The sequence below is a fragment of the Chamaea fasciata genome, unplaced genomic scaffold (assembly GCF_029207755.1).
Source record: "Chamaea fasciata isolate MVZ Bird 193981 ecotype frontalis unplaced genomic scaffold, bChaFas1.0.hap1 SCAF_23, whole genome shotgun sequence".
In the NCBI taxonomy this organism is placed as follows: domain Eukaryota; kingdom Metazoa; phylum Chordata; class Aves; order Passeriformes; family Sylviidae; genus Chamaea; species Chamaea fasciata.
Window position 1 is genome coordinate 5,800,349 of NW_027094108.1, and position 24,519 is coordinate 5,824,867.

The window sequence follows — 24,519 nt, forward strand, 5'->3', positions numbered from 1 at the left end:
TCCCAGATGGAAGCTCTTGTTGAATAAAAGAGGAAGATGTCCTAGGAGGTGTCCTGGGGCTCCTGGAGCTGTTCAGAGTTGTGATGTTGTGGGGGTGGATGGAGAGACAAACACATGAGCAGCTTAAGAACCCTCAAATCAACTCAGGGACATAAAAGCAAGGAAGAAAATGGGCCAATTTCTTTCTCATTGCCCCAAAACAGTTCTTCATTGTGTGATGCCCCCCTGCTGCTTTTTGTCAGCTCTCTCCTAATGAATTTCCCTGAGCTTTAGAGAGAGTTTTACCAATTACGTGAATTTTGGATGCATCGAGGATATCTCATCCCACTCCCAGCAGAACTGGGATGATAGAAAATGCCGGAGCAGCCTCCTCCCTTCCCTGAGCTGGGGGGCACAGCCAAAAATACCCACTGGGGGTGCCCAGTGGAGAGGGAAGAGCAGCTGTGCAGGGCTGAGCTGAGGCAGGGAAGTGTCACCTTGGACACACTCAGAGGAATATCAAACCTCAGCAAGGAGGTGGATGCTGTCTCGGGAGCTGAGAGATGGATCCTGGGTACTGAACTCAGTTTTGAGGTTTATGTTTGGAAAGGAGATTAACAAAAAAATCGGAAAAGGTAGAGGAGGGAGTCATCAGGGTGATAAATGTGTGAAGTGCTCAGGAAACTACTTGGATAACAGAAAGGAATCACAGAATCATTGGCAGGTTTGGGTTGCAGGGGACTTTAAAGATCCTCCAGTTCCAGCTCTCCATGGACAAAAAGGAAATACTTTCATTATCTTTCAGCTCTTCCATGACGACAATATTCTTTTTTCTAGACTCTTCCTTCATTTTAGCTACAAAACCCAGAAAAGTTCCTGCAGTTGGAAATTGGAGTCCATAAATCTTAACCTGAAAATAAAAGGGGCATTTTCAAAGAGAGCCTTGAGGGAAACCTCCCCAGAGGCACGGTGGGCTCAGCATCATCTGAAGTCCTCAAAGGAGGCAGGGGGTGTGTCTGTAGCATACTCAGTGGGTCAACCACAAGTGTTCCAGCTATTTTTAACTCTGCCTGGGTTTGTGCAGATGTTCAGACCTGGGTGTTATGGAGCTTTTCCCAATTCTCTGCTAAACTGCTGTGTTGTTGCGCTGCCCTGGGTTTGGTGTGACCTTCTGCAGGTTTTCCTGTGATTAAAAAGAGATTGTTTCTTCTGGAAAACTCGTATTTTGTTCCTTCTCGTTTTCTTCCATTCCCTTCTTTCCCTTAATATTTTTTCATCTCTTCCAGCAAGTCCCAAAGAAACAACTATTGGAATGAAAGTCAAATTCTGGCTATGCCAAACCTGAGGCTTCATGGTGCAACCAACTACCCTGCTTTATCCCTACAGGGGATCAGGCAAATCCTTATTTACAGAACCCAAAGCCTCTTGTGGAGGATCAGTGCTGGTTGAGCTGCCTTTGTGTAATGGATCTGTGCCACCTGGGCTTTGGTTTCCCTTAGCACAGGCTGCTGAAGTAGCCGTGAGGTGCTGCTCTGGAGCCGTGGAGCTCCCTGGTTCTGTGCCCAGGGAGGTGTTATCCTCATGTCACAGCATCCTCAGGCAGCAGCTCTGTCCCAGGGAAACCCGGACATGCTTTCAGTCAAAGATGTAAAGCTGAAAAGAGAGTTGTGCCTGGTTGGGATCTTTAGCAAAAGCACTTTTTTTGTTTTTTTTTTTTTTTAAAAAAAAAAAAAAGCTTTTTCATAAAAGTGGCTTCAGCCCCATAATCAGGGCCCAGACCATCACTTGTGATCTCTTCTCCTTTTTTTTTTTTTTATTTTTTTTTTCCTTTAGAAGACATGTTTTAAATGCTGGATGTGCTTCAGCTACAGTGCCTGGGAGGCAGGACTTGGTGGGGCTCATTTACAGGGATGTAGCAGAGAAGGAATGTGGTTTATGACCAGAAATTGGGATTTCATCTGGAGCTAATCAGAAAGACTTAAGGGTGCTGATACAGAGGGGCTGCTGAGGGAAGCCCCACCTTTGGAAGTTTAAGGATTCACCTAACACAGCTTCCCTTCCCTGGTGTGGTGTTGGACCAGGAGCATCAGGATAGATCAGCCCCACCCTGGCACAGGCCAGCCCCACCTCGTGGTGCAAGAGGCATTGGCCTCTGTGAGGCTGAAGCTGCTACACTCATTTTGGGAAGGTCAAAGACAGCCTGGTGGCGTTGCTGCTTCCCTTGCCAAACCGCACTGGGACCACACGTTTCCTCCCCGGTGGGTATTTGAGCCCTCCTGGGGGACAGTCAGTCAAGCAGGACGTAAGATCCCAGTTTTTCCATCAGGATGCCTTCATGGAATATAGGCTGTGTAGTGGGAGTTGAGACCTGCCTGGCTGTGTCCATCTTGTGACAGTGAGCCAGCCTGGTTTGAAAGGACAGTGTCTTGAGGTGTCTTTGAATCCTGGAATGGTTTGGGTCGGAAGGGACCTTAAAGTCCATCTCATTTCACCCCCTGCCATGGGCAGGGACACCTTCCACTGTCCCAGGCTGCTCCAAGCCCCATCCAGCCTGGCCTTGGACACTGTCAGGGATCCAGGGGCAGCCACAGCTTCTCTGGGCACTCTCTGCCAGGGGCTCTCCACCCTCCCAGCCAGGAATCCCTTCCCAATCTCCCATCCATCCCTGCCCTCTGGCAGTGAGAAGCCATTCCCTGTGTCCTGTCCCTCCATCCCTTGTCCCCAGTCCCTCTCCAGCTCTCCTGGAGCCCCTTTAGGCCCTGGCAGGGGCTCTGAGCTCTCCCTGGAGCCTTCTCTTCTCCAGGTGAACATCCCCAGCTCTCCCAGCCTGGCTCTGGAGGGACTCCAGCCCTTGGAGCATCTCCGTGGCCTCCTCTGGACTTGCTCCAACTCCTCCATGTCCTTCCTGTGCTGGGACCCCAGGGCTGGGGGCAGCACTGCAGGGGGGTCTCTCCAGGGCCCTGCAGAGGAGCAGAATCCCCTCCCTGAACCTGCTGCCCGCGCCGTGGGATCAGCCCAGGACACAGATGGATTTCTGCCCATTGCAGCCCTGGCAAAGCTCAGGGCTGATCTCTTCAGGGAGGTGAGGGCCATGCAGCTCTGCTGGCAAGACCTGAGGATGGGGGGGACCTCCTGAACCCTCTCCTTGCCAAGTGTTTCCAGTTCCTGAGCTCAGGGAGCGCCCTGTGTGTGCTGCAGAGCAGCCACAGCAGCCGAGCTGTCAGCACCCCCCCACTGATCCTGCAGAGCTGCCCCGAGCCACAGAAGTCAGCTCAGCTCCCTGGATTAAGATAAAGTGCCAAAACCCCAAGCTCAGCCTGGGCAGGGCTCTGGCTGTGAGCAGTGTTGTGCGGCCGTGCAGGGGCTCGGGGTGGTGACCACGGAAGTGTCACTGGCATCCCTGCCGAGCCTCTGCCCCAGAGGGGTCACCCTGCGGGACGTGTTGGCTTTGTGCATTAGTGGATTTTCATTAAGCTTGTTTCACACTCCAGCGGTGGTTTTGGTGAGGTTTATTTCTCCAGCAATTCGGAGAAGCCACAGGGCTCCACTGTGAGGAATCTGAGGAATCTGAGGCCGTCCCTGATCAAGAGGATGCAGAAAGTGCCTTTCAAGGACTGCAGGGGTTGGGTTTGCCTCAGTGCCCAGTGCTGGTGCTGCCAGGGGTGTGGGTTTGATCCCCATATGGACCATTCTCTTCAGAGATGGACTCAGTGATTATTGTGGATCCTTTCCAACTCCGAATATTCTGTGAAATCTGTGAAATCAAATGTCATTGAGGCTTAAGGGATTCAGTCAGGAGCAGTGTTCCCATCAGCTGTGGAATGAAGGAAGGTCTGTTTGTTTTTTTGCACTGTTGGGACACACCTACCCCTGGAGACCCCATGGAGATAAATCCTCCTGTGTTCACACCTGCATGGTGACATCACAGGGTGATCAAGGCTCTGAGAGTGGGGACTCTCCATAGCTGATCTGTGTGTCACAGGGCACAGTCAGGTGCCTGGGCATCGTGTAAGGAGCCAGCTGAAGCTGTTCCTGCTGACTGCACCTGGAAAAGTCACTCTGAGGTCTGGTTGGCTCCTCTCAACTGGTTTCAAGCTCAGACAACCAGCACCAGCCCATCCCTGATTCACAGGACTGGGAGCCTCACTGTGCACCCCGGGCCCTCCCCTGGCCTGAAGGGTGTGACAAGGACCATGTTTCGTGGCATGGCAGAATGCTGTGCTCTGTTAGCAAAAAAATCCAGGAGAGGGATTGTTTCCATCTGCTCAGCAGTCTCAGGGCCACGTCTGGGGTCCTGTGTCCTCTCTGGGGCTCCCAGCATCACAATCATGGACAAGGTGGAGTAGGTCCAGCAGGACAATGAGGTTAGCCTGGGGCTGGAGCATGAGAGGTGAGGGCAGCTGAGAGCTGGGTCTGATCAGCCTGGAGAGGAGGGGGCTGAGGGGCATCAGGGGAGAGAATGGTGGAAACGTCTACAAGACACAACCAGCAAAATCCCAGTGGAATGTGAGGGAAAGTTTCTGCCCCACAAGAGCAAGGCAGCTAGGGGCTGCTGCTCACACAGCCTGGGGCTGTCCCATCCACGGGGATCAGGTCCACTAGGTCTCATCTGGACACAGTCGTGAGCAAGACGATCTGATTTTGAAATTACTCCGCCTGAAAAATCCAGAGGTCACTTCTGACCTAGGCCTTCCTGTGGTTTCATTCCTGTGCACTCCCCTGGTGTCTGATGAGAGGAGCAGTCACTGAGGACACGCGGTGGGGAGGTTCCTGCCCTTCCAGAGCCACTCCCTGGCCCCAGGTGTAGGAAAGGCGCTGAGGTTGCTGTAGTCATTCATCTCACCTGCCTTCTCCCACCATGCAGCACATTTGCCTCATTAAGCCTGTTAGATGAGCCCCACCTCATCCATTTGGGTCTTTTGCTGAGCCAGACAAGAGCAGGTTCACCAGGAACCAGCAGCACATGAGTCACACACGTCCTGCTGTAGCTGGTGTCTTGTACATCTCCCTGAGCAGAGGCAGGAGATGCCTTGGAGGAGTCCTGTACTCCCAAGTGCGTGGAACTGGAAGAAGAACATCCCAGAGACCTCACTCCTACCAGGAGGAACCTGGAGCTGAGGAGTTTCTCCAGCTGCAAGGCCACTGAACCTGTGCCTAAATCATGGGATGTTGGCACATCCCAGTGTTGTGGCGGGCCAGCTCTGGCTGTACACGGCCCCTGGCCTGGAAAGGCCCAGTGTGTAAATGTGGGGTCAGTTCCCAGAGCAAGGTGGCAGAGACACCATGGGCTGTGTGCTCCTGCTGCCTTCAGTTTTACCTTTCATGTTTTTCACATTCTGTGCTGCCCAGGGGTGCAGTTCTGAGCTCACAGTCAGTGTCACTCAGCTCCCTGCACAGAGCAGGGACACAAAACAAATCCTTTTCCTGCTGGAGACCAAGGACAATTTCCAGGCCCAAAACCACAAACAAGGGTGGCTGAAGAGAGGAACAAGAAGGATGGGACCTCACAACCTGGAGCTGGAATTGGACAATTAAACCCCAATATGCAAATGGGCCAAAATATATAAAAATATAAGATCTTGTGACCAGTCAGTCATTTTGTCACCATTTTGGGTCCACCTTGGTTGTAGCCCTGGTCAAGCCCTGTCCTGCCCAAGGTGGATCCTGGAGGCCTTTCAATAAATCCCTACTTTATTCTCTAGCTCTGTCCAGTCTCTGTTCCAGGTCAGCCTTCCCAAGACATCACTCCCCTCAGTCCAGTGCCGTCTCTGCCACGAGGGCAGCACAGTCACATCTTCCTTCTAAGCCTTGTCTCCAGAGACAGAGATGTTTGTCTTGAAAATCACAGATGTCCTACAGAATCTGTGTCGACAAGGAAGCAGCGAGCTCTGGCAAGAGCTGACAGGCTCCAGAAACATTACCCGTGTTTTATCTTCATGCCAGCATGAGAAACTATTCCCAGGAGTTTGGAAAGATGTGGCCTGAAGCAGTGGGACAGGGATGTCAGGGCGGGAGGGGAGGGCTGAGGTGACACAGAGGGTTTCAGACTGTTGGGTAATGGGGCTTTGCTTAAGCAGAAATGGATGGAAGGACTGGCCTCAGGATTTATTAGAATCATGGAATGGTTTGCTTTGGAAGGGCCCTTAAAGATCATCTTGTCCCACCCCCCTGCCATGGGCAGGGACACCTTCCACCAGACCAAGCCCCATCCAGCCTGGCCTTGAACGCTGCCAGGGATGGAAGTTCTGTGCTGTCCTGGTTTTGTTCTCCTGGACAAAACTAGAGCTCAACATCACTGCTGAGGCTAATCCCCATCATGAAAATGGTGCAGCAGTGTGGTGGCACATCTTGTGTTACCCAGCCCCAGCCCCTTGGCATCCAGATATTAAACATCCTGAGAGCTGCAGTGCTCTGAGTCAGAAAAGCAGCAGCGAAGAGGCAGACAGTGGATCAGAAAAATGGCTTTTGTTGGTGTGCTGGAGAGGAGTTGCTCAGTGTTAATTCATTGTGATGTGCAGGAACATGCTGGGGCCACGTTCATCCAAGCACCACGGTCCTGCCACTGCAATCCCAGCTGGCACAGCTCCTGTCACTGCCCCTGATGCCAAGGGGAGCCAGCCTGGAGCTGGGTGAGAGGTGCCTTCCTTTGGGTGCTCCTCCTCCAGGCTGTTTCTCAGAGCTGTCAGATGAGTTGTTCTTCCATGAAATATCGTAAGGGTTGGACTTGGGAAAAGCCCATCTGAGTGCAAACCTCTCTGCGTCCATTTGGCCTGGCATGCAAGTGACGGGGGAAGCTTTCATGCTGCCACTCTCCCCTCCTCTCCCACCCCTGAGGCTTCCCCTGTGCCCTGAAGCTGCTGCAGTGGTGAGCCTGTGCTGGCAGATGTGCCAGGGCTGACGCTCCACTGCAGCTGGAGCTCTGCAGGGCTGGGCTGGCAGCGGGGGAGCTCTGGGATGGCCCTGCAGTGACAGGGATGTGCTGGCACTGCCAGGCTGGGCATGGGGAATGCACGGACACGTGCTGGGCTCACTGCTCTGGGATGTGGGGAGAGGAGCCAGCACAGGCACCCGTGGGTGTCAGCTGCTCTGCTGTCAGCACCTACAATCAGAGAATATCCCAACTTGGAATGGACCCACAGGGATCATCCAGTCCCACTCCTGTCCCTGCACAGACACCCCAACAATCCCACGTTGGGCATCCCTGGCAGCCCTGTCCAAACACTCCTGGAGCTCTGGGGCTGTGCCCATTCCCTGGGGAGCCTGGGCAGTGCCCAGCACCCTCTGGGGGAAGAGCCTTTCCCTGATATCCAACCTAAACCTCCCTGACAGAGCTCCAGCCCTTCCCTGGGTGCTGTCCCTGGTCCCAGAGCAGATACGGGAGCTGCCCCTCAGGACGAAGCTGAAAACTCGGATGAGTTTCCCGATCCCACAGGACTGAAAGCAGCCCGGGCTGTTGGCTCACCTGCCCTGTCAGAGTTTCCCAGGGCGGTGGCAGCGGGGCTGTGCTGTGTGCGGGGCCTGGCAGTGCCCTTTGTGCCCGGTGGGACGGGCTGTGTGCGGGGCCGGGGGGAGTGGGCGCCTCTCCATTGTCAGCGTGTCAGGTCAGCTTTGTGCTGCCTGCTCGGGCTGCTGGATGCACCTCCCGTGATTGGCATGTGCAACTTGCAGCCGCAGCCTGCCTGAGCCTTGGGAAGCTGCTCTATGCAAATGGAAAAGTAAAAAAACACCCATTTCCCCAAGGGAGGCAGGGAGGAGTGCATGGTGTGGGGCTGGTGGGTTTTTTTCCGGTGGAACAATGCTGTGCCCGCTCCAGCTATGGGCTCCTTTTGCCATTTTCATGCTTGAGACACTGTCCTACATGTTTTCAGCAGAACCATTTTTTTTCTCCCCTCACATCTCTCTACAAACAGCAAAATCCAAAATCTCCTGACCCCTGGACAACTCTCCCAGTGCAGGAAGTGTATTCCAGAGCTCCAAACAGCAATAACCCAGCTGCCCACCTCCTGCCAGGGTTAGGGTCCTACCTGGGCAGGTGTCTGACTGTTCTCTCCCCCCTCTCTCTCTCTCTTTTCCAGCCCCTTCTGCCGTGTCCATCATGCACCAGGTGAGCCGCACCGTGGACAGCATCACCCTCTCCTGGTCCCAGCCTGACCAGCCCAACGGAGTCATCCTGGACTATGAGCTGCAGTACTATGAGAAGGTACTGGGGGACCTTGGCAGGGGTCACCCACAGCTTTTGGGGAGAGGAGGGGGTGCAGAGCTTCAACCAGTGGTTGGTCAGCGGGAGACTCCTCTTGCTGCATTTGGTCATGTGGGTGACAGTGGCCGTCAGTCCTTGGGGTCCAGCGATGGTTCCAGTGGCCCAAGTGTAGAAAATCATTCAGGAGCTTCTCCTGTCACCTCCACAGAGCTGGTGGCAACTGGACCCATTGCAGGGAGTGCAGGGTAGCCAAGGCCCAGGGTCTGTTTTTTCCTTTTTGTGTGCTGGGGCATCAGCAGGAAATGGGAATGACAGGGAACATCCAGTCCCAGCACCCTCAGTGGGTGTCTAGTCTTGGAGATCTTCTGGAGTGCTGTCCATTGGTGCATTCACACCAGAGGTGACTTTGGCATCTCTTCAGCTTCCTGAGCCCGGATGTTGTACAGGGAGAAGGTGTCCCATGCTCCCATGGAGGGTCCACTATGGAGTCAGTGTGAGGGGGTCCCACAACTCTGGCTCTAACATCCCTGAGGAACCTGCTCCTTCCATAACCTCCCTGTCCAGGCAAGCTGAGGGATTTCAGTCTGGACTGTGACAGGGTGCCCATCCCACCAGTGGCTGCTCAGAGACCTGAGGACCAAGTGAAAGTTGGTCCCAGGACCTGCCAGGCTGAACTTCATCTCTGCAACCCAGGGGAGATGGAGAGCAGGAGACTTCTCCTTCCAGGAATCTGCCCCCTTGCACAAGAGCTTACAAACTATACATTATAAATTGCAAACTAACTAATTAAAAAGCTTTATGATTAAATGGAACTGAAAATATTTTTCCCAGCAGTTGCCGGAAGAGATGATTAATCCCCCCCACTGCCTGCCTGTGACCTATTTTCTCATCACCGAGAGCCAGAGGGAGAATCGGGAGGAGGGGGGGGGGCTCCTTTGTAAGCTGTTAAATAGGTCCTGACCTATATTGCATAAATCACAGCCATTTATTTTGACCCTTGGAAATGATCCCAGAATACATGGCAAGATGGATGAGCAGATAACAAGACAGATCTGGGGAGCAAAAGGGGTCCTTTCCCTGGGGACCCTCCATGTAGAGGCAGAAGATCTCAGGGAGCACACCCTCTTCCTCTTCCTTTATCTTAGTCTCTCACCCTCTTTCTTTCTTTCTTCCCTCTGCTCAGTTTTCTGAGGGAGGCTGTAAATAAAGGGAATTTTTGTCTAAAAAATGGTGCTGCTGTTGGTGGCCAGTCTTAGCAGGCAGCCACGTCTGCCTGTCCCATTGTCAGAGTCAGGGCACAGCATGTCCCTGATGATGGGGACAAGTGGCCCCACGCTCAGGCGGTGCTGTTCATGGAGCACTAAGCCTGGCACAGAGGGCAGAGCTGGGCTCAGGTTCTCCCTGTCCTGGTATCTCAGAGAACCATGGAAGCATCCCAGAATGGTTTGGGTCAGAAGGGACCTTAAAGCTCATCCAGTGCCACCCCCTGCCATGGGCAGGGACACCTGCCACTATCCCAGGGTGCTCCAAGCCCCATCCAACCTGGCCTTGGACACTGCCAGGGATCCAGGGGCCACCACAGCTCCTCTGGGTACCCTGTGCCAGGGCCTCCCCACCCTCCCAGCCAGGAATCCCTTCCCAATCTCCCATCCATCCCTGCCCTCTGGCAGTGGGAAGCCATTCCCTGTGTCCTGTCCCTCCATCCCTTGTCCCCAGTCCCTCTCCAGCTCTCCTGGAGCCCCTTTAGGCCCTGGCAGGGTCTCTGAGCTCTCCCTGGAGCCTTCTCCTCTCCAGGTGAACATCCCCAGCTCTCCCAGCCTGGCTCTGGAGGGACTCCAGCCCTTGGAGCATCTCTGTGGCCTCCTCTGGACTTACTCCAGCAGCTCCACATCCTTCCTGTGCTGGGACCCCAGGGCTGGGGGCAGCACTGCAGGGGGGTCTCACCAGAGCAGGGCAGAGGGGCAGAATCGTTGGAACCCCGTGGAACCTTTTTCTTTTCGCTGGTTCTTGGCTTGAAGGAGGCCCAGCTCTATCTCCTCAACCCTGACGTTTGATTGTGCACAGGGACACTGGGTCCTGCTCTGGCTGCTGGACACAGCTGAGTCCCAGGTTAGTCCAGCCATTGCAGTGCTGACTTTTGCAATCAAAAGCCATTTCCTGGATCCCTGGAATCAATCCCAAAATGCAGGGCCTTGGCTCTGCCGTGCTCTTCCCCTGCTTCCCATTAATCCAGCAGTTGGATGTGGTGTGTGACACATCCCAGGTGTGTTCTCACTTCACTGCCAGTCTGTGCAGAGGTGATTTCCTTCCAAATATTTCATTACAAACTGTCCCATGTGCTTCTGAATGCTCAGCAAAGATCTCTGGAGCTGGTTAGGTTGTTTCTGGTGGAATTTTTTTTCCCCCAGTAGAAAATTATATTTTATTTTCATGAAAACAGCTCAAATGAAGAATAGCAGCATACGCATTATATACAAAAAGCACCTTGACTCTTCATTTTTAATAGCTTCTCTTCTATATAAAGACATAAATTAAATTTTTTAAAAAATAGAAGGATTCATTTTAGCGTTGACAGAAAAGAACTGTTCACAATACCTGAAACAAAGGTGGATTTTTGTTTCCCTTTCACAGATTATTTATAACACTGCTATTCTTAGATGCCATCAAAAATGCCTCTACAAAGGCAACATTAGGAGTTTCTTTCGCGTGGAGTTGGAGCAAATCCACGCAGATTGTTTCACAAACACTGCCTGACGTGGCTGCTCTCTGCAGCCTTAATGTGGTTTTTTTTTCACTTCCAAGAGGCACCTGCCAACGTTTCTCTTATTAAAACAGTCTGCGTTGTCTTCATTTAGAAAGGGCATAGCAGTTTTTATCCAAAGTTGCCAGACTTATCCCAGAGTGTGGGAACGGGAGACCCACTGCAGTGTCAAGCACTGCATAGAGTAATTAGCCCTCCTCATTATGCAAAACGGTTGGGTCTGATGATGCTCCAAGTCACCCATTTTGGAATTCTTTGGAGAGATTCAGCCCAATTTGGTCACTGGTGTAAGATTTTCAGAGGCAAAGGAGCCCTTTGATGTCTGCAGCCAGTGCTGGAGAAGGGGCATGGGCTGGCTGGGGGATGAAGGGTGGGGCAGAGGACCTGTGGAGGTGGAGGTGGAAGTGCAGGTGGAACTGGAGCCTTCCTGGTGCCCAGGAGCTTCTGGCCAGGGCCCAGCAGCCCGGGACAGGGTGTCCCCAGGGCTTGGACCAAGGATGCTGCTCCCAGGCTGACTGAGGGGACATCCCTGCCCATGTCAGGGGGTTGGAACGAGATTGGCTTTAAGGTCCCTTCCAACCCAAACCATCCTGGGGTTCCATGATTCTCTGACTTTTGGAGTCTGTTCTGCAGTGTTGGACACCAAAATCCCTGAGCCTGGAGCCAAAACTGCTGCCTGATGTTTCCCATCTGTCCTGAGGTGGGGCTGCCCCTTTACCCAGTGCTGCCCAAATCCTTGAAAGGAGCTCTGTCCCAAGAAACTGGGAGTTCCAGGAGATGGGGAGGAAACGCTGCCAGGGAGCCCTGGGATAGCCTACCTGCAGTCCCAGTGCCTGCCCAGGGCCACACTGGGACTGGGCACTGTCCAGGACTGGTTTGGGAGAGGCAAACACTCAGAGAATAATTAGAATAATTAGAATAATTAAAGTTGGAGAAGCCCTCCAAGATCAGTCAGTCCAGCCTTCACCCCGACACCCACCAAACCACATTGCCAAGTGCAGCATCTCGTTTTTTGAGCACTTCCAGGGATGGGGTCTCCACCACTGCCCTGGGCAGCCTGTGCCCATGCCTGAAAACCTTTTATTGATGAAATATTTCCTTATATCCAGCTTGCACTTCCCTTGGCACAACTTGAGGCCGTTTCCCCTTGTCCCACTTGAAGGGACACCTGGCTGGGGCACAGATGTTCTCGGGCTGTCCCCACAAGTGGTGGATCCCTGTGAGAGTCCCAGGGCTGTGGGTCCCACAGGTGCAGCCCCAGTGGGGCTGGCAGCACCCTGCTCCCACGTGTGGGCATCCCAAAATGCAGCTGTGTGATGGTTTGGCACCCAGCCCTGGCGTGTCCTGCTGTGTTTGCCCCCAGGGCTGTGGCAGATGCCACTGTGCAGGCTCACAGGAACTCTGCCAAATCCACTCAGCTGACATTTTTTTTCTTGGCTTTTTTACTTTCTTTTTTTTTTAATGTGACTTTTTAGAAGCAATTTTTGTAAATCCTTTGGGTGTCTCACAGCCTACCCGTGTTTCAAGAGACTCTTTTTTTTTGTTGATCAGACTTTGGTTTCAGCTTCAGTTTGACTCGTGGGAAGGGGAACCAGATGAGGACTCAAAATCAAACCAGAGTGTTATTCTGAATTAGGATTTCCAACTCAAAACAAAATCAGTAGGGGAAAAAAAAAAACTCCAAACAGCACAAACCTCTGCTTGAACTTGGGCTTTAAACCACCTGGGATGCACTTGGCCTGCTGGAGGAACACAGAGAGGTGAAAGGGGAGAAGTGTTTGAGGTGAATGTGCAGGTTCTGGAGAGGTGATGCCAAGGACAAAGGATAGGTTTGATAAATGAGGGTGGAGAGGTGTAAATGGTTTTTCCTTGTGGTCTGGGTTTAAAGGAGAGCACATCACAGGCACACCTTCCTCAACCAGGCAGACATCAATTTCCCAGGCTATCAACCACCTTGTAGGCTTGGCCATTATATTCCATTTAAAGTCCTCCAGGAGCAGGGATGAGGTTCTCCAAAAGAGTTGGACAAATGATTTTAAAACAACTGTGATGTTGTTAGTGCCCTCCAAGGGCCTGGGAGGTTTCATCCAAGCCCTTGAGCGCTAAAACTGTAAACATTTCCTGACCTATTTCTCTCCTTGCCTGCCTGGGAAAGGTCCAAGGGAGAGCTGAGGCCATGAGTTTGCTGTGTGCTCATCGTTCCTTGGTCTGTGTGTATCTGTACTTGAGCTTTTCACTGTCATCAGTCTAATTACCAGAGACCCCAGTGACAACCAGGGACCTTCAGCACCAGGTCCAGATGTATAAAACAGATACTGTGGTTTTTAGAAGGGAAAAGTGTTCCTGAATCGTGTTAACAGTAGAGGTCCCCCAGGTGTTTCATATAGTCGTAGGATGGTTGGGCTGGAAAGGTCCTCAAAGCCCATCTCATTCCACCCCCTGCCATGGGCAGGGATTCCTTCCATAACCCCAGTGAGACTGCTCCGAGCCCCATCCAGCCTGGCCTTGGACACTGCCAGGGATGCAGGGGCAGCCACAGCTTCTCTGGGCACCCTGTGCCAGGACCTCACCACCCTCACAGAGAGAAATTTCTTCCCAATATCTCATCTAGCCCTGCTCTCTTTCAGTCTGAAGCTGTTCCCCTTTGTCCTATTGGTCCACGTCCCTACATGTAACGCAGAGCTCCCCTGCTCTCCCTGCAGAAGGGTTTGCCATCAGCATTTCCACCCCGGGGTTTGGCCTTGAAGAAGCACATTCCTGCCAGGTCACTCTCTTACCACCACAGCCCTGGCCCAGGGTGCCCAGAGAAGCTGTGGCTGCCCCTGGATCCCTAACCCAAAACCCAGTGTTCAGGTGGGCTTTACCTCCTGGCAAAGGGAGATGGGAGTTGGGGAAGAGCAAATGGACTGTGCTGAGGCTGGATAAGGCACAGCAGGAGGGGATGGGAGAGGAGAAAAGTGCTAAGAGAAAGGCTCAGAAGAGGGAAGAAGTTCCCATCTCCAGTAACCTCAAGACTTAGAGAAGCAACCTGAGTTTTGTAGCTACTGCCTTCTTTAGAGCCTTTCCTGAGAGGTGGTGGAGCCCACCCACACCCCTGAGTGTGTGTCTCCCTGCCAGGAGGACAGAGCTGTTTGTTCAGCCCTCGGTGCTCTCTCCACCGTGGTCTCCTGCCCTCACTCCTTCCAGAGGAGCAGCGCCTGATCCTGAACTGATGTTTCTGATGACAGATTTGTGTTTTCTCTGCAGGATCTGAGCGAGTTGAACTCGACCACAGTGAAGAGCCCCACCAACACCGTGGCAGTGCAGAACCTCAAGGCTGGCACCATCTACGTGTTCCAGGTGCGGGCGCGCACCGTGGCCGGCTACGGCCGCTACAGCGGGAAGATGTATTTCCAGACCATGACTGAAGGTGAGCCTGCAGCTGCCTCTGTAAAGGTGACTCAGGGTCTGGAGAGATGTGGAGATAGGCACACAGCTGGTCCCCTTGCTGTCAGTCCCCTCAAGGCTGTGTTGACAAATCACATTCCAGACCTGGAGAGAAGCCTGGTGATACAGCCTTACAGGAGGCCAGTGTTTAATGAGCCCCATGAAGATGTATCAGGTCCTGAGGGCTGACCTGCAACCTCCCAGAGTGGCTTAATAATAGCAGGGAGAGGGCTCTTCAGGTGTGTTTTGTGAAGCAAAGGTTTTAATAAATGAGAAATAACAAACGATACAGAAACAAAACAGAAGCGCGCTGAGGTGCAGGGAAGCCCTTACACCTGGCTAAGGCACCCCAAAAAGCCCTGAGCACCTCTGTGCTCCTTCATAAATACTAATGTTTTAGGAGGGCTTTTGGCTTGCTGCCCATTAGAAACCAGCTATACTTCAGAAGAACAGCTACAGAGACCAGCAGGTGCCTCTGTGCTGGCATGGAGCCAATGATCATGAGAGAAACACAGAAAGTTCTGGTGCTTCTTAAAAGTTAGGGGTGAAACTGGAACCCCTCTTCCTTGTTTGGAAACACTTGCTTGGGTGTGGAAATGCACTGCTACAGCCTGGGTGCTTGTTCCACGCAGGGAAAGCCCCAGTTTCTGCCCAGCTTTTTTGTTGTGGGGATGTGTCTGCTCAGCTGGATGTAGAGGAAGCAAAATTTATGTTTTCTACCTGCACAGCTGCTGATGACAAATGCAGAGAGCCATGTCTTAATTTTCTAAATTTGTGCTGCTTAATAAAACAGGCCAAGCCAGTTTTCTGGCCCTGGGGCCAAGGACAAGGCACAGCACGCTTCCACAGGACTAAACCTCCCTCCCAAAAGGAACTGCTCCATCCAACCTTCCTTCTGGGACACGTCCCCCAACCAGAGGGGAGTCCTGACTGCCCCAGACCAAAGCCATGCCAGGAATCAAGCACAGCCTGTGCTCAGGGCTGTCCTCTGACTTCCATGACCTTGTGAGGGATGGCACGTGCTGTGCCACAGTAACCTGTTCCCTTTTCCCCAGCTGAGTACCAGACCAGTGTGCAGGAGAAGCTGCCGCTCATCATCGGCTCCTCGGCGGCAGGGCTGGTGTTCCTCATCGCCGTGGTGGTGATTGGCATCGTGTGCAGCAGGTAGGGCAGGCTGAGACACCCCCGGGGCGCTGGGGACAGGGGGATGCCACGGGGAGGGGACAGAGGTGCCCCCTTGGGAACAGCCAAAGGGTCTGTGGGTCCGACCCTGGATGCCGCAGCCTTCCCAGAGAGAGGTCTCACTAGAGACAGCCCTCCAGGGGTCTGGGCAGTGCTCAGGCCACCAGATAACCTCAACAAGGTGCAGTCTGTGGCTGCAAGTGATCAGCTCTTAGCAGGGATTTCAGCTCTGCCTTGTGAGGTGATCCCAGGCTGACACAGGGACAGAGAGACAGGAGTGCTGTGAGGTGATTCCACAGGGTGCCCTTTATTATCCCACACCCTGCGAGTGAACCGGGCAAACTCTGGGGTACGTACGGGGGAAATCCAGGGTGGTACCAAAGGGGCCAGACCAATGGGTTAGAAAGAACCTACATGGGTACATCAGAGCGCCGTGGAATCTCACCATGACCAGAGAGAACAGCCTCAGCTAAGGGTTATCTCTCCCGGGAGGGTTGAGATGAGCTTTTCACATTCCATTCAAGGGACATCCCTCCAGGGCAGTGGCTTGGCAGGCTCACCTGCCTCCACAGCCCCTCAGCACAGCCCCAGCCCCGAGGGGTCCATGCTGTGCCCAGGTCTCCCTTCCCCACCCCGAGGGGTCCATGCTGTGCCCAGGTCTCCCTTCCCCACCCCGAGGGGTCCATGCTGTGCTCAGGTCTCCCTTCCCCACCCCGAGGGGTCCATGCTGTGCTCAGGTCTCCTTTCCCCAGCCCTAAGGGGCCCATGCTGTGCCCAGGTCTCCTTTCCCCACCCTGAGGAGCCCATGCTGTGCCCAGGTCTCCTTTCCCCACCCCGAGGGGTCCATGCTGTGCCCAGGTCTCCCTTCCCCACCCCGAGGGGTCCATGCTGTGCCCAGGTCTCCTTTCCCCACCCCGAGGGGCCCATGCTGTGCCCAGGTCTCCTTTCCCCACCCCGAGGGGTCCATGCTGTGCCCAGGTCTCCTTTCCCCAGCCCTAAGGGGCCCATGCTGTGCTCAGGTCTCCCTTCCCTTCCAGAAGACGGGGCTTTGAGCGGGCAGACTCGGAGTACACGGACAAGCTGCAGCACTACACCAGTGGCCACAGTACGTACCGGGGGCCTCCCCCGGCCCTGGGGGGCCCCTCGCTGCTCGGTTCGTGCTCCTGCTCACTTGGGCCTTGTGGGGAGGGCTGTGGGCAGGGTGTGCATGTGTGTGTGTGTGTGTGTGTGGGCAGGGCAGCTCCAGATCCCCCCCAGACACTGATCCCTGCCCTGCTCTCTCAGCCCTGCATGCTGGCAGGTGCCTGAGCGTGTTCTCCAGACCTCTGTGACAGCCAACACCTCCTGAAGCATCACTGTCTTCTGTGCCGCAGCCTCTGCCACCATATCACGTCTTGCTGCTCCAGCTCCTGAGCTTTGCCCATCTCCTGGGCAGCAGTGAGACCCCTTCCCTCACCCATCCCTGTCCTGCAGAGTGCTGTCCCCCTGCAGGAACCCACAGACCTTTGCCAGAGCCCATCCCAGTGCTCCCAGATTCCCAGAAGACATGAGATAAATCTATATATAAGTATGTAATACAATACCTAACATGCCTCCTCTTGTAGCCTCCCTCTTCCAACATCCCTGTGCAGGTCACTCCCTGACATGCAGCATTCCTGCTCAGCCTCACTGCACATCCTGCTCACGCCAGTGCATCCTTCTTCCCCCATCCCTGGAAGTGTCCAAGGCCAGGTTTGGAGCAACCTGGGATAGTGGCAGGTGCCTGCCCATAGCAGAGGGTGGAATGAGATGAAGTCATTTAAGATTCTTTTCAGCCCAAACCATTCCATGATTCTGTGATTAACCCCTGCCTTCATGTCCCTGAAATTCCTTTCTCCCCCCTCACTAGAGACCTGTTGCTCTAATCTTGCTTTATTCCAATCTTGGTTGTGATTTCCCTCCTGTTCTACTTGCAGCTTCAGGATTTCTGCCCTTTTAATACCTTGTTCCTGTACAAATCCAGGCCTTGCTCAGAGCATGGAAAACACCAGTAGTGTTTCCACTCAGGACTCACTGTTGCTCCTGCTTTTACCTGGGAAACAAGTCCCAAAAGTCAGAGCTGCAGCCCTGTGCCCCAGCAGCCTGTGCTGGCTGCCTCGCTATCACTTACCCGGAAAAATGACACTTTTCAGGAGACATTATGTAAATGCAGCTCTCAGTTGTTTGTCAGGCTGGGCTGCAAACACACATTCACACATTCTCCGGGGGCCTGGTGTGGGATGTGACAGCTCCAGGCTGGGATGGTTTAATGACTGTGCCTGCACCATTTGGAACAGGCCTGGTGGCACAGGATGCCGCAGAGCTGATATAGCCTGGGGTGCCTTTTAGCCCCTTCCTCACCCAAATCCTCTGGCCAGGGCTCAGTCCCTGCTCAGTCCCCAGCAGTGATTGCTGTGCAGACACTGCAGCAAATTGCCACGGCCCGGGGAGCCTGTGAGCACTGCAGAACCCCCTGAATACACCCAGCATCCTGGAGCTGGGAGTCACAGTCTGGTGCTGTGTGGGGCTCCTTGTTTAGGGAGCTGTGAGCTCTGCTCTCCAAATAGCCCATTTTGGAGTGAGCCAGGGGCCAGAAAATGAGTGTAGAAAGGGGACAAGTGCAGGTAAGAGCTGTCCCACAGTGCAGGTGGCTGGGATGTGCAGCAGCAGTCCAGCCTCACCAGGTCCCTTGGCCACTGCCTTCCCCATGATGTGTCACTGTGTCCCCTGCTCAGCCTGGCAAGAGGAACCTGTTCTTTGTGATTTTCCTGGTGTGTCCCACTACTTCTCTTGGGGCTCCCAGGGAACAGGGCAGACTGGACTGTCCCTCCTGCTTGCACAGCTCCTGGAAGGTCACAGATCCCCCACAGAGAAGTCTGTTTGCAGTTTGTAGTCCAGGCTCACGGTGTAGCCACAGCAATGACTTGTGGGCCAGTGTTCTTTGAAATCAGCTTCAACAGTCCTGTGAAACATGGCTCTGCATGTTCTTTCTCAAACTGTTTCTTCTCTGTCTGTGCCTTGATTATGCAGCTTGCTGAGGTAAAAAGACTGTCACTCAAACAGTTTTCTCTTTTCCTTGATGCCAACCATTCCAGTTGCATCCATCTGTCTGACTCTCTCCCTCACCTTTACGCAGTGACTCCAGGGATGAAGATTTACATCGATCCTTTCACCTACGAAGATCCCAATGAGGCTGTCAGGGAATTTGCAAAAGAAATCGATATCTCTTGTGTCAAAATTGAGCAGGTGATTGGGGCAGGTAGGTGACCTGGGAATGGCTGGCTGGCCCTCAGCAGCACGGACTCCTTGATGGTGCCAGGATTTGGGAGGATTTAGCCTGATGCCACTAAGATCTTAGTTAGCCCCAGGCTGGACTAGAAGGAGCAGGGGAGACCAGTGCAGGAGAAGCAAGACCAGCAGTTTCCAGGTGCATATAATCCCATCTGTGCTTCTGACAGATGAGTGCAGCTGGACGGGTGAAGAGGGAGGGAACACGGGTCAGGGGGTGGGTGCTCAGCTCAGGGACGGGCAGGGCAGACACAGCTGGGGCCAGGTGTCCCTCAGGGGGCACCGCAGAGGTAGGGGAGGCTCACAGGCCCTACCTTGTGTTCACAGGGGAATTTGGCGAGGTGTGCAGCGGGCATCTCAAGCTTCCAGGCAAAAGAGAGATCTTTGTGGCCATCAAGACCCTCAAGTCTGGCTACACGGAGAAGCAGAGGCGGGACTTCCTGAGTGAGGCCAGCATCATGGGGCAGTTCGACCACCCCAACGTCATCCACCTGGAGGGGGTGGTCACCAAGAGCTCTCCAGTCATGATCATCACTGAGTTCATGGAGAATGGCTCACTGGACTCCTTCCTGCGGGTATGAGATCTGGGATGTGCAGCTTTAGAGGCTGTGCTAGCACAGAGAGGATTAGGGGGGAAGGTTTCCTTCCCAGTGGCCTTCCCTGCCTGGTGTCCCCTGTCACAGGGGAAGCTGCTGCATAGTCCAGAGGTCTGTGTTTTGGGAACAGAGCTGGAGGTGACAGCACCAGGGCAGTCATTTCTTACGTGTCTGCCCACTCATCCTCGCCAGAGGCTGTGCCTGCCTGCCCACGGGTGCACATCCACACTGACCCATGGACACCCATGGAGGCACAGCCTAACTCAGCTTTAACCCAGCAGGGCTCCACCTCCAGCTGCTCTGTCTGAATATTTCTAGTTCTGGGTTCAAAGTGGGTGATTGACTCTGTTGAAGGGAAGTAACCTGGTCAGTAGGAATAGATTGTCCCTTCTGAGCTGTCCTGTGCAGGGTGGGTGCATTTTGGGGTGACATCAGCTGCCGTAGTGGCACCCTTGGGATGTGTGAGGTGACTCCCAACCCCTGTGAGCTCCGCACTCCCCACCCTCCCTGGGAGGGAACATACTCATGGCATATCCTGCCACGGGTGTGGAAAGATCCTCCTGGCCACAAAGGGGCTGTGAATCTGCTCCTGTTGGTCACCCGTGTCCCTGTGTCCCTCAGCAAAACGACGGGCAGTTCACGGTGATCCAGCTGGTGGGGATGCTGCGGGGCATCGCCGCGGGCATGAAGTACCTGGCGGACATGAACTACGTGCACCGGGACCTGGCTGCCCGCAACATCCTGGTCAACAGCAACCTGGTGTGCAAAGTGTCCGACTTCGGCCTCTCCCGCTTCCTGGAGGACGACACCTCCGACCCCACCTACACCAGTGCCCTGGTAATGCTGCTCCCCCAGCCAGGGAGGGGAAGAGGGGGCGAAGGAGGCAGTGGGAGAGGGAAAGGGGGGATCTCGCCCTTGACAGCCTGTCCTGGTTTAGGGCAGATTTGGGAGGAAAGCTCCGAATGGGGTCACTCTGGGAAGCAAACCCAAGTGGCCCCTCTTCCAGCTGGTCTGGGAAAAAATCTCCTTAGAGAAAAGTGGAAAAAACTGTTTATTTAGCAAACAAAGTGCCCACAAGCATAAAGAACGAATAATATGAAAGAACAAAACCTCTCGCTGCTCTGAAGAAAGACAGCAAAACAAAGTCCTGCCGTGGGTGTAGCTCAGCTCACCCAGTCTTTTATCAGTCCCCCTGGTGCTGGAAAATGCCGTCCTGGGCCCCAGTGGGCTGCAGGTATGAACTCCTGGTGCTCTTCTGGGTCTTTCAGTCCAGAGCAGGTTCAAACAGTCCCAAGAAAAAGAAAAAAAAACAGTCCAGGAAACTTCTCTGCCTCAGTTAGCTAAAACTAACTAAAAGAACAGGAGATTCGCTGCCCTGCTGTCTGTCTGTGCTGCAGACAGCACAGTCCAGGAGCAGAATGTGCAGGAGCAAGAGCAGTTTCTGCAAACAAACTCTGTGCTTCTGTCCCTCCCTTCACTCTCAGAACCAGTCTGAAAGGTGAAGAATACGATAGCCAACAAACAGAACAGAGGATTAGGGACACAAACATCATAAAGTCACGTCAGGACACAGCAGGGAGTGACACACCACTTTTTCAGGGTGTCAGCAGTGGAAAGGTCCCAGATGAGAAAGACCAATGAAATAAACTGAAGAAGATTTTCCCTTGCAAGGTCCTGTCATTCCTGTGCATAGTTGAGCCTTCCTCCAGTCATGTCTGCAAACACACACATGTCCCTGAAAAGCCCTTGGTTGGGGTCGTGCTCACACCCTCCCTGTGTGATTCACCTGGGATCCTTTGAGATGAGACACTGCCCTGACAGATTTGTTGCCAGGGCAGCAACTCTGGGGTTTTTACCACCACTGTCCAGTCGTGCTGCCCTGCTGTGCTTCCTCACATCATCTCACTGGCTTAGCCCCAGGAAGGACAGACTGAAGTGTAGGAAGTGTGGGTGGGTGCCAGATACTAGATACTGATCTTCCAGAGAGTATCCAAATTAAACAGAAAAACACTCCTAAAAATGACTTCATGTAGCAGCTTCCCAGGAACACCTTGGTGCCACAGACACAAGTGCCACCAAGAACTCAAGGCTCGTGTCAGGCTGCAGAAGGTGCCCCAGGACCTGAGGATTATTTGTCTTTGCTCAGTGAGAGCCCAGCCAGGAGTTCTCATAAACACCACACAGAAATGCTCTGCACAGTGCATCATGATCAATGCCCACGACAGGAATTCTTGGAAATCAGTGGTGATAGAGCTTGGGCATGACCTGTAGGAAATCACCTCTCCTGGGTCTTTCGAAGCTGGCAGTGCTGAGATGCCTGGCATAGCTCTTACTTAATTTTATCAGTAGCTGAATACCTGACAAACACCTAAAAATGTGTGGGCTTATTCTCATCCGTGTAGCTCCAGACATCAACTCGTCCATCTTACACAGCCATCAATGGTTTTTTACTAACACTAATAACATTTATTTTTCACAACGTGTTCCTTGCAGTCAATTAAATTTCCCTTTGTTCACTAAATGCATGGTGTTTACCACTGTTCTCTATCCCTGCTTTTGTGCCTGTAGCTTTTCTCTCTAATAATAAATTCGTCATCCCTAATTTATTCTCCTTGAACTGTGGGCACTGTAGCAGGACATTTATTAGCCATAATGACAGATTATGTGCACCTATTGTATCAGAAGTATCTTCCTCTGCAAAATGGTTCTTATAGTCATTCTCCCAGTGACCTTGTGTCCATGGGTGGGCAGAAGCCACAAGCTCTGGCCTGGGAGTTTCATGCTGGACCTAAGAAAAGTCTTCAGAGTGGTGAAGCTCCAGGTGAGACCCCACAGAGATGAGAGGTCTCACTGAAGTGAGTTCCCACAAGAATCCTCCAAAGTCTAATTTCTACTTTAGGACTTCATTTTAGCCACTTTTTATAATCCACTGCTTGCCAGGAGTTCTTGTCAAGAGTCTTTCTGATGGAGAGGACATCCTGTTTGATATGGGTTGCTTCATCTTCCCCTCTTGTGGAAAACATATTTTGTCTGAGGTTTGTGGCTGTGAGAAGATTAAGGAACATTATCTTTTTTCATTATTCTGGCATGTACTGGGGCTGAGTACTGTGAAGTCCTGGGAGACCCTTAATAAGGCATGGCAGTTGTTCATTGACAAAATATAATGTTTTTTAATCTTCTCACATCCACAAAACACAGACACTTCTGCTTTTTTTTTTTTAGCACAGGGTAAGATTTTCCCTTCAGAAGGTCCCTTGAGTGGATGGCTCAAGTCCAAAGCAGCTGGTAGAAAATCAGGAGGCAGGAAGGGCTTAAGCAGAGCCTTCAGTCCCTGTGTCCCCATTTGTGTGTGCCACTCCTGTGCTCAACTCCTCAGTGGGAGTGGAGACTCCTGATTTCCCCAGGGCTGGGTGACAGAGACCCCAGTGCCCACCCAGTCCATCCCATGTCCCACCAGTGACCTCCCATCCCATGCTGAAGGATCAGAACCTGCTGGATCAGGTGTGTATCCACAGACAGACTGGGACACCACGACTCAGCCCAGAAATGGTGTATTGCTGACTTCAAAGAGTGGAAGCTGTAGAAGGCTGAAGAGGAAGGTGTTCCCATTCCCTTTATTCTGCTCTGGAGGTAGCCAGGTGACAGCAAAAGGATGGAGTGAGATCAGTTTGGGTTCACTTTCTGCCAAAGACCCTTGTTAGCACCATGGGCATTGTCATGCTGAGGATCTGGAGCAGGAGGCAGGAGGAAGGATCTGGCCTTGGTTAAGGTGATGAAGAGGAGACTGAGGAGACACCTCTAGGTGACCTTCAGGGCAGTAATGAAGAGACAGAGCCAAACTCTTTGCAGTGGCACCAGATGATGCAATAAGGGGTCATGGACAAAAACATGGCTGGGGAGGTCCAAGGTGAACAACAGGAAAAGCTCCTTCCTCAGGAGGGTGTTGGGACAGGTCACCAAATGGGGAGAATCATCATCACTGAAGGCTTCCAGCATGGCTGGACAATCCGCATCCACCCCGAGGGACAGACAGTCCGGTGCTCCCTTCCTTCTGGGATTTTACCAGAGCATCACAGGCAAATATTGTGGACACTGCAATTTTTCAGTTGCTGCTGCTCTCTCTGTTACCATGCCCTGTTTTTATCCTGCAGGGGGGGAAGATCCCCATCCGATGGACGGCGCCTGAGGCCATTCAGTACCGAAAGTTCACCTCGGCCAGCGACGTGTGGAGCTATGGGATTGTCATGTGGGAGGTGATGTCCTATGGAGAGAGGCCCTACTGGGACATGACCAACCAGGATGTGAGTTCTGGGGAAACCAGGGGCAGAGACACTGCAATGGGGAGCATTGCAAGGCCAGAGCCCGGCCACAGCCTGTCCCCAGCCTGTGGCATGTCCAGAGCCTTCTCTGTTGTGGCAGATGTGTCCAAGGTCAACACCTCTGGAAGCAGTAATGGGAATAATTTGGGGATTTATTCTGGCCCCATGGTGCTGCTGTGGCAGAGACTGGGGATGGCTCAGCACCCACTGCACAGAGTTAAGGGGAGCACCCCAGGGGTGTTGGCAGGTGCTGAGAAAGGGAAGGAGCAGGTGGGTGGAAAGGAGATGTCCCTAAGGTGAGAGCCTCTGGAGCAGAGCTTCATCTCCTGGGATCACAGACGCTCCAGGAAAGCCTGTTACAAAGCCACACAATGGCTTGGGTTGGAAGAGACCTTTAAAGATCATCTCATTCCAACCCCCTGCCATGATCAAGGACATCTTCCACTAGATGGTCATCAAATCCCCCATGGGAAGCCTGGACTGTGGTCTGTAAGAAGCCAAGTAACTTCGACACAGCTAGAAACCAAAACCATGAGGTACTTCAGAACGTGCTCAATTTTAAATATTGCATTCCTCTGCTCCAATTCAGGTCAGTTACCTGCACTCCTTGCTCCTGGGGACCCAGCAGTTTCCTGCCAGGATGGCTCCTGGCTGCAGTCCCTGCCCTCAGCACAGCAATGCCATTTCCATTCTCCCTGGTGCTCTTGGTGTGGTACCTGGGGCTCAAAGCCCACCTGGCCAGTGGCAGTG

The 24,519-nt window shown here is 53.2% G+C and overlaps 1 protein-coding gene across 2 annotated transcripts in view; it reads left to right on the forward strand.

The window, feature by feature from the left end:
* The window catches only part of EPHB2 (EPH receptor B2), a 127,462-nt gene that overhangs the window by 96,640 nt on the left and 6,303 nt on the right, over positions 1–24,519 (forward strand). The window contains exons 6-13 of one of the 2 annotated variants that reach the window (XM_066203155.1): positions 8,055–8,179; positions 14,187–14,349; positions 15,422–15,530; positions 16,586–16,653; positions 18,703–18,825; positions 19,182–19,429; positions 20,072–20,287; positions 23,602–23,751. In XM_066203155.1, coding sequence (XP_066059252.1) covers positions 8,055–8,179; positions 14,187–14,349; positions 15,422–15,530; positions 16,586–16,653; positions 18,703–18,825; positions 19,182–19,429; positions 20,072–20,287; positions 23,602–23,751 — 1,202 coding nt within the window. The remainder of the gene's footprint in view (positions 1–8,054; positions 8,180–14,186; positions 14,350–15,421; positions 15,531–16,585; positions 16,654–18,702; positions 18,826–19,181; positions 19,430–20,071; positions 20,288–23,601; positions 23,752–24,519) is intronic. The other variant, XM_066203158.1, reaches the window with a different exon arrangement.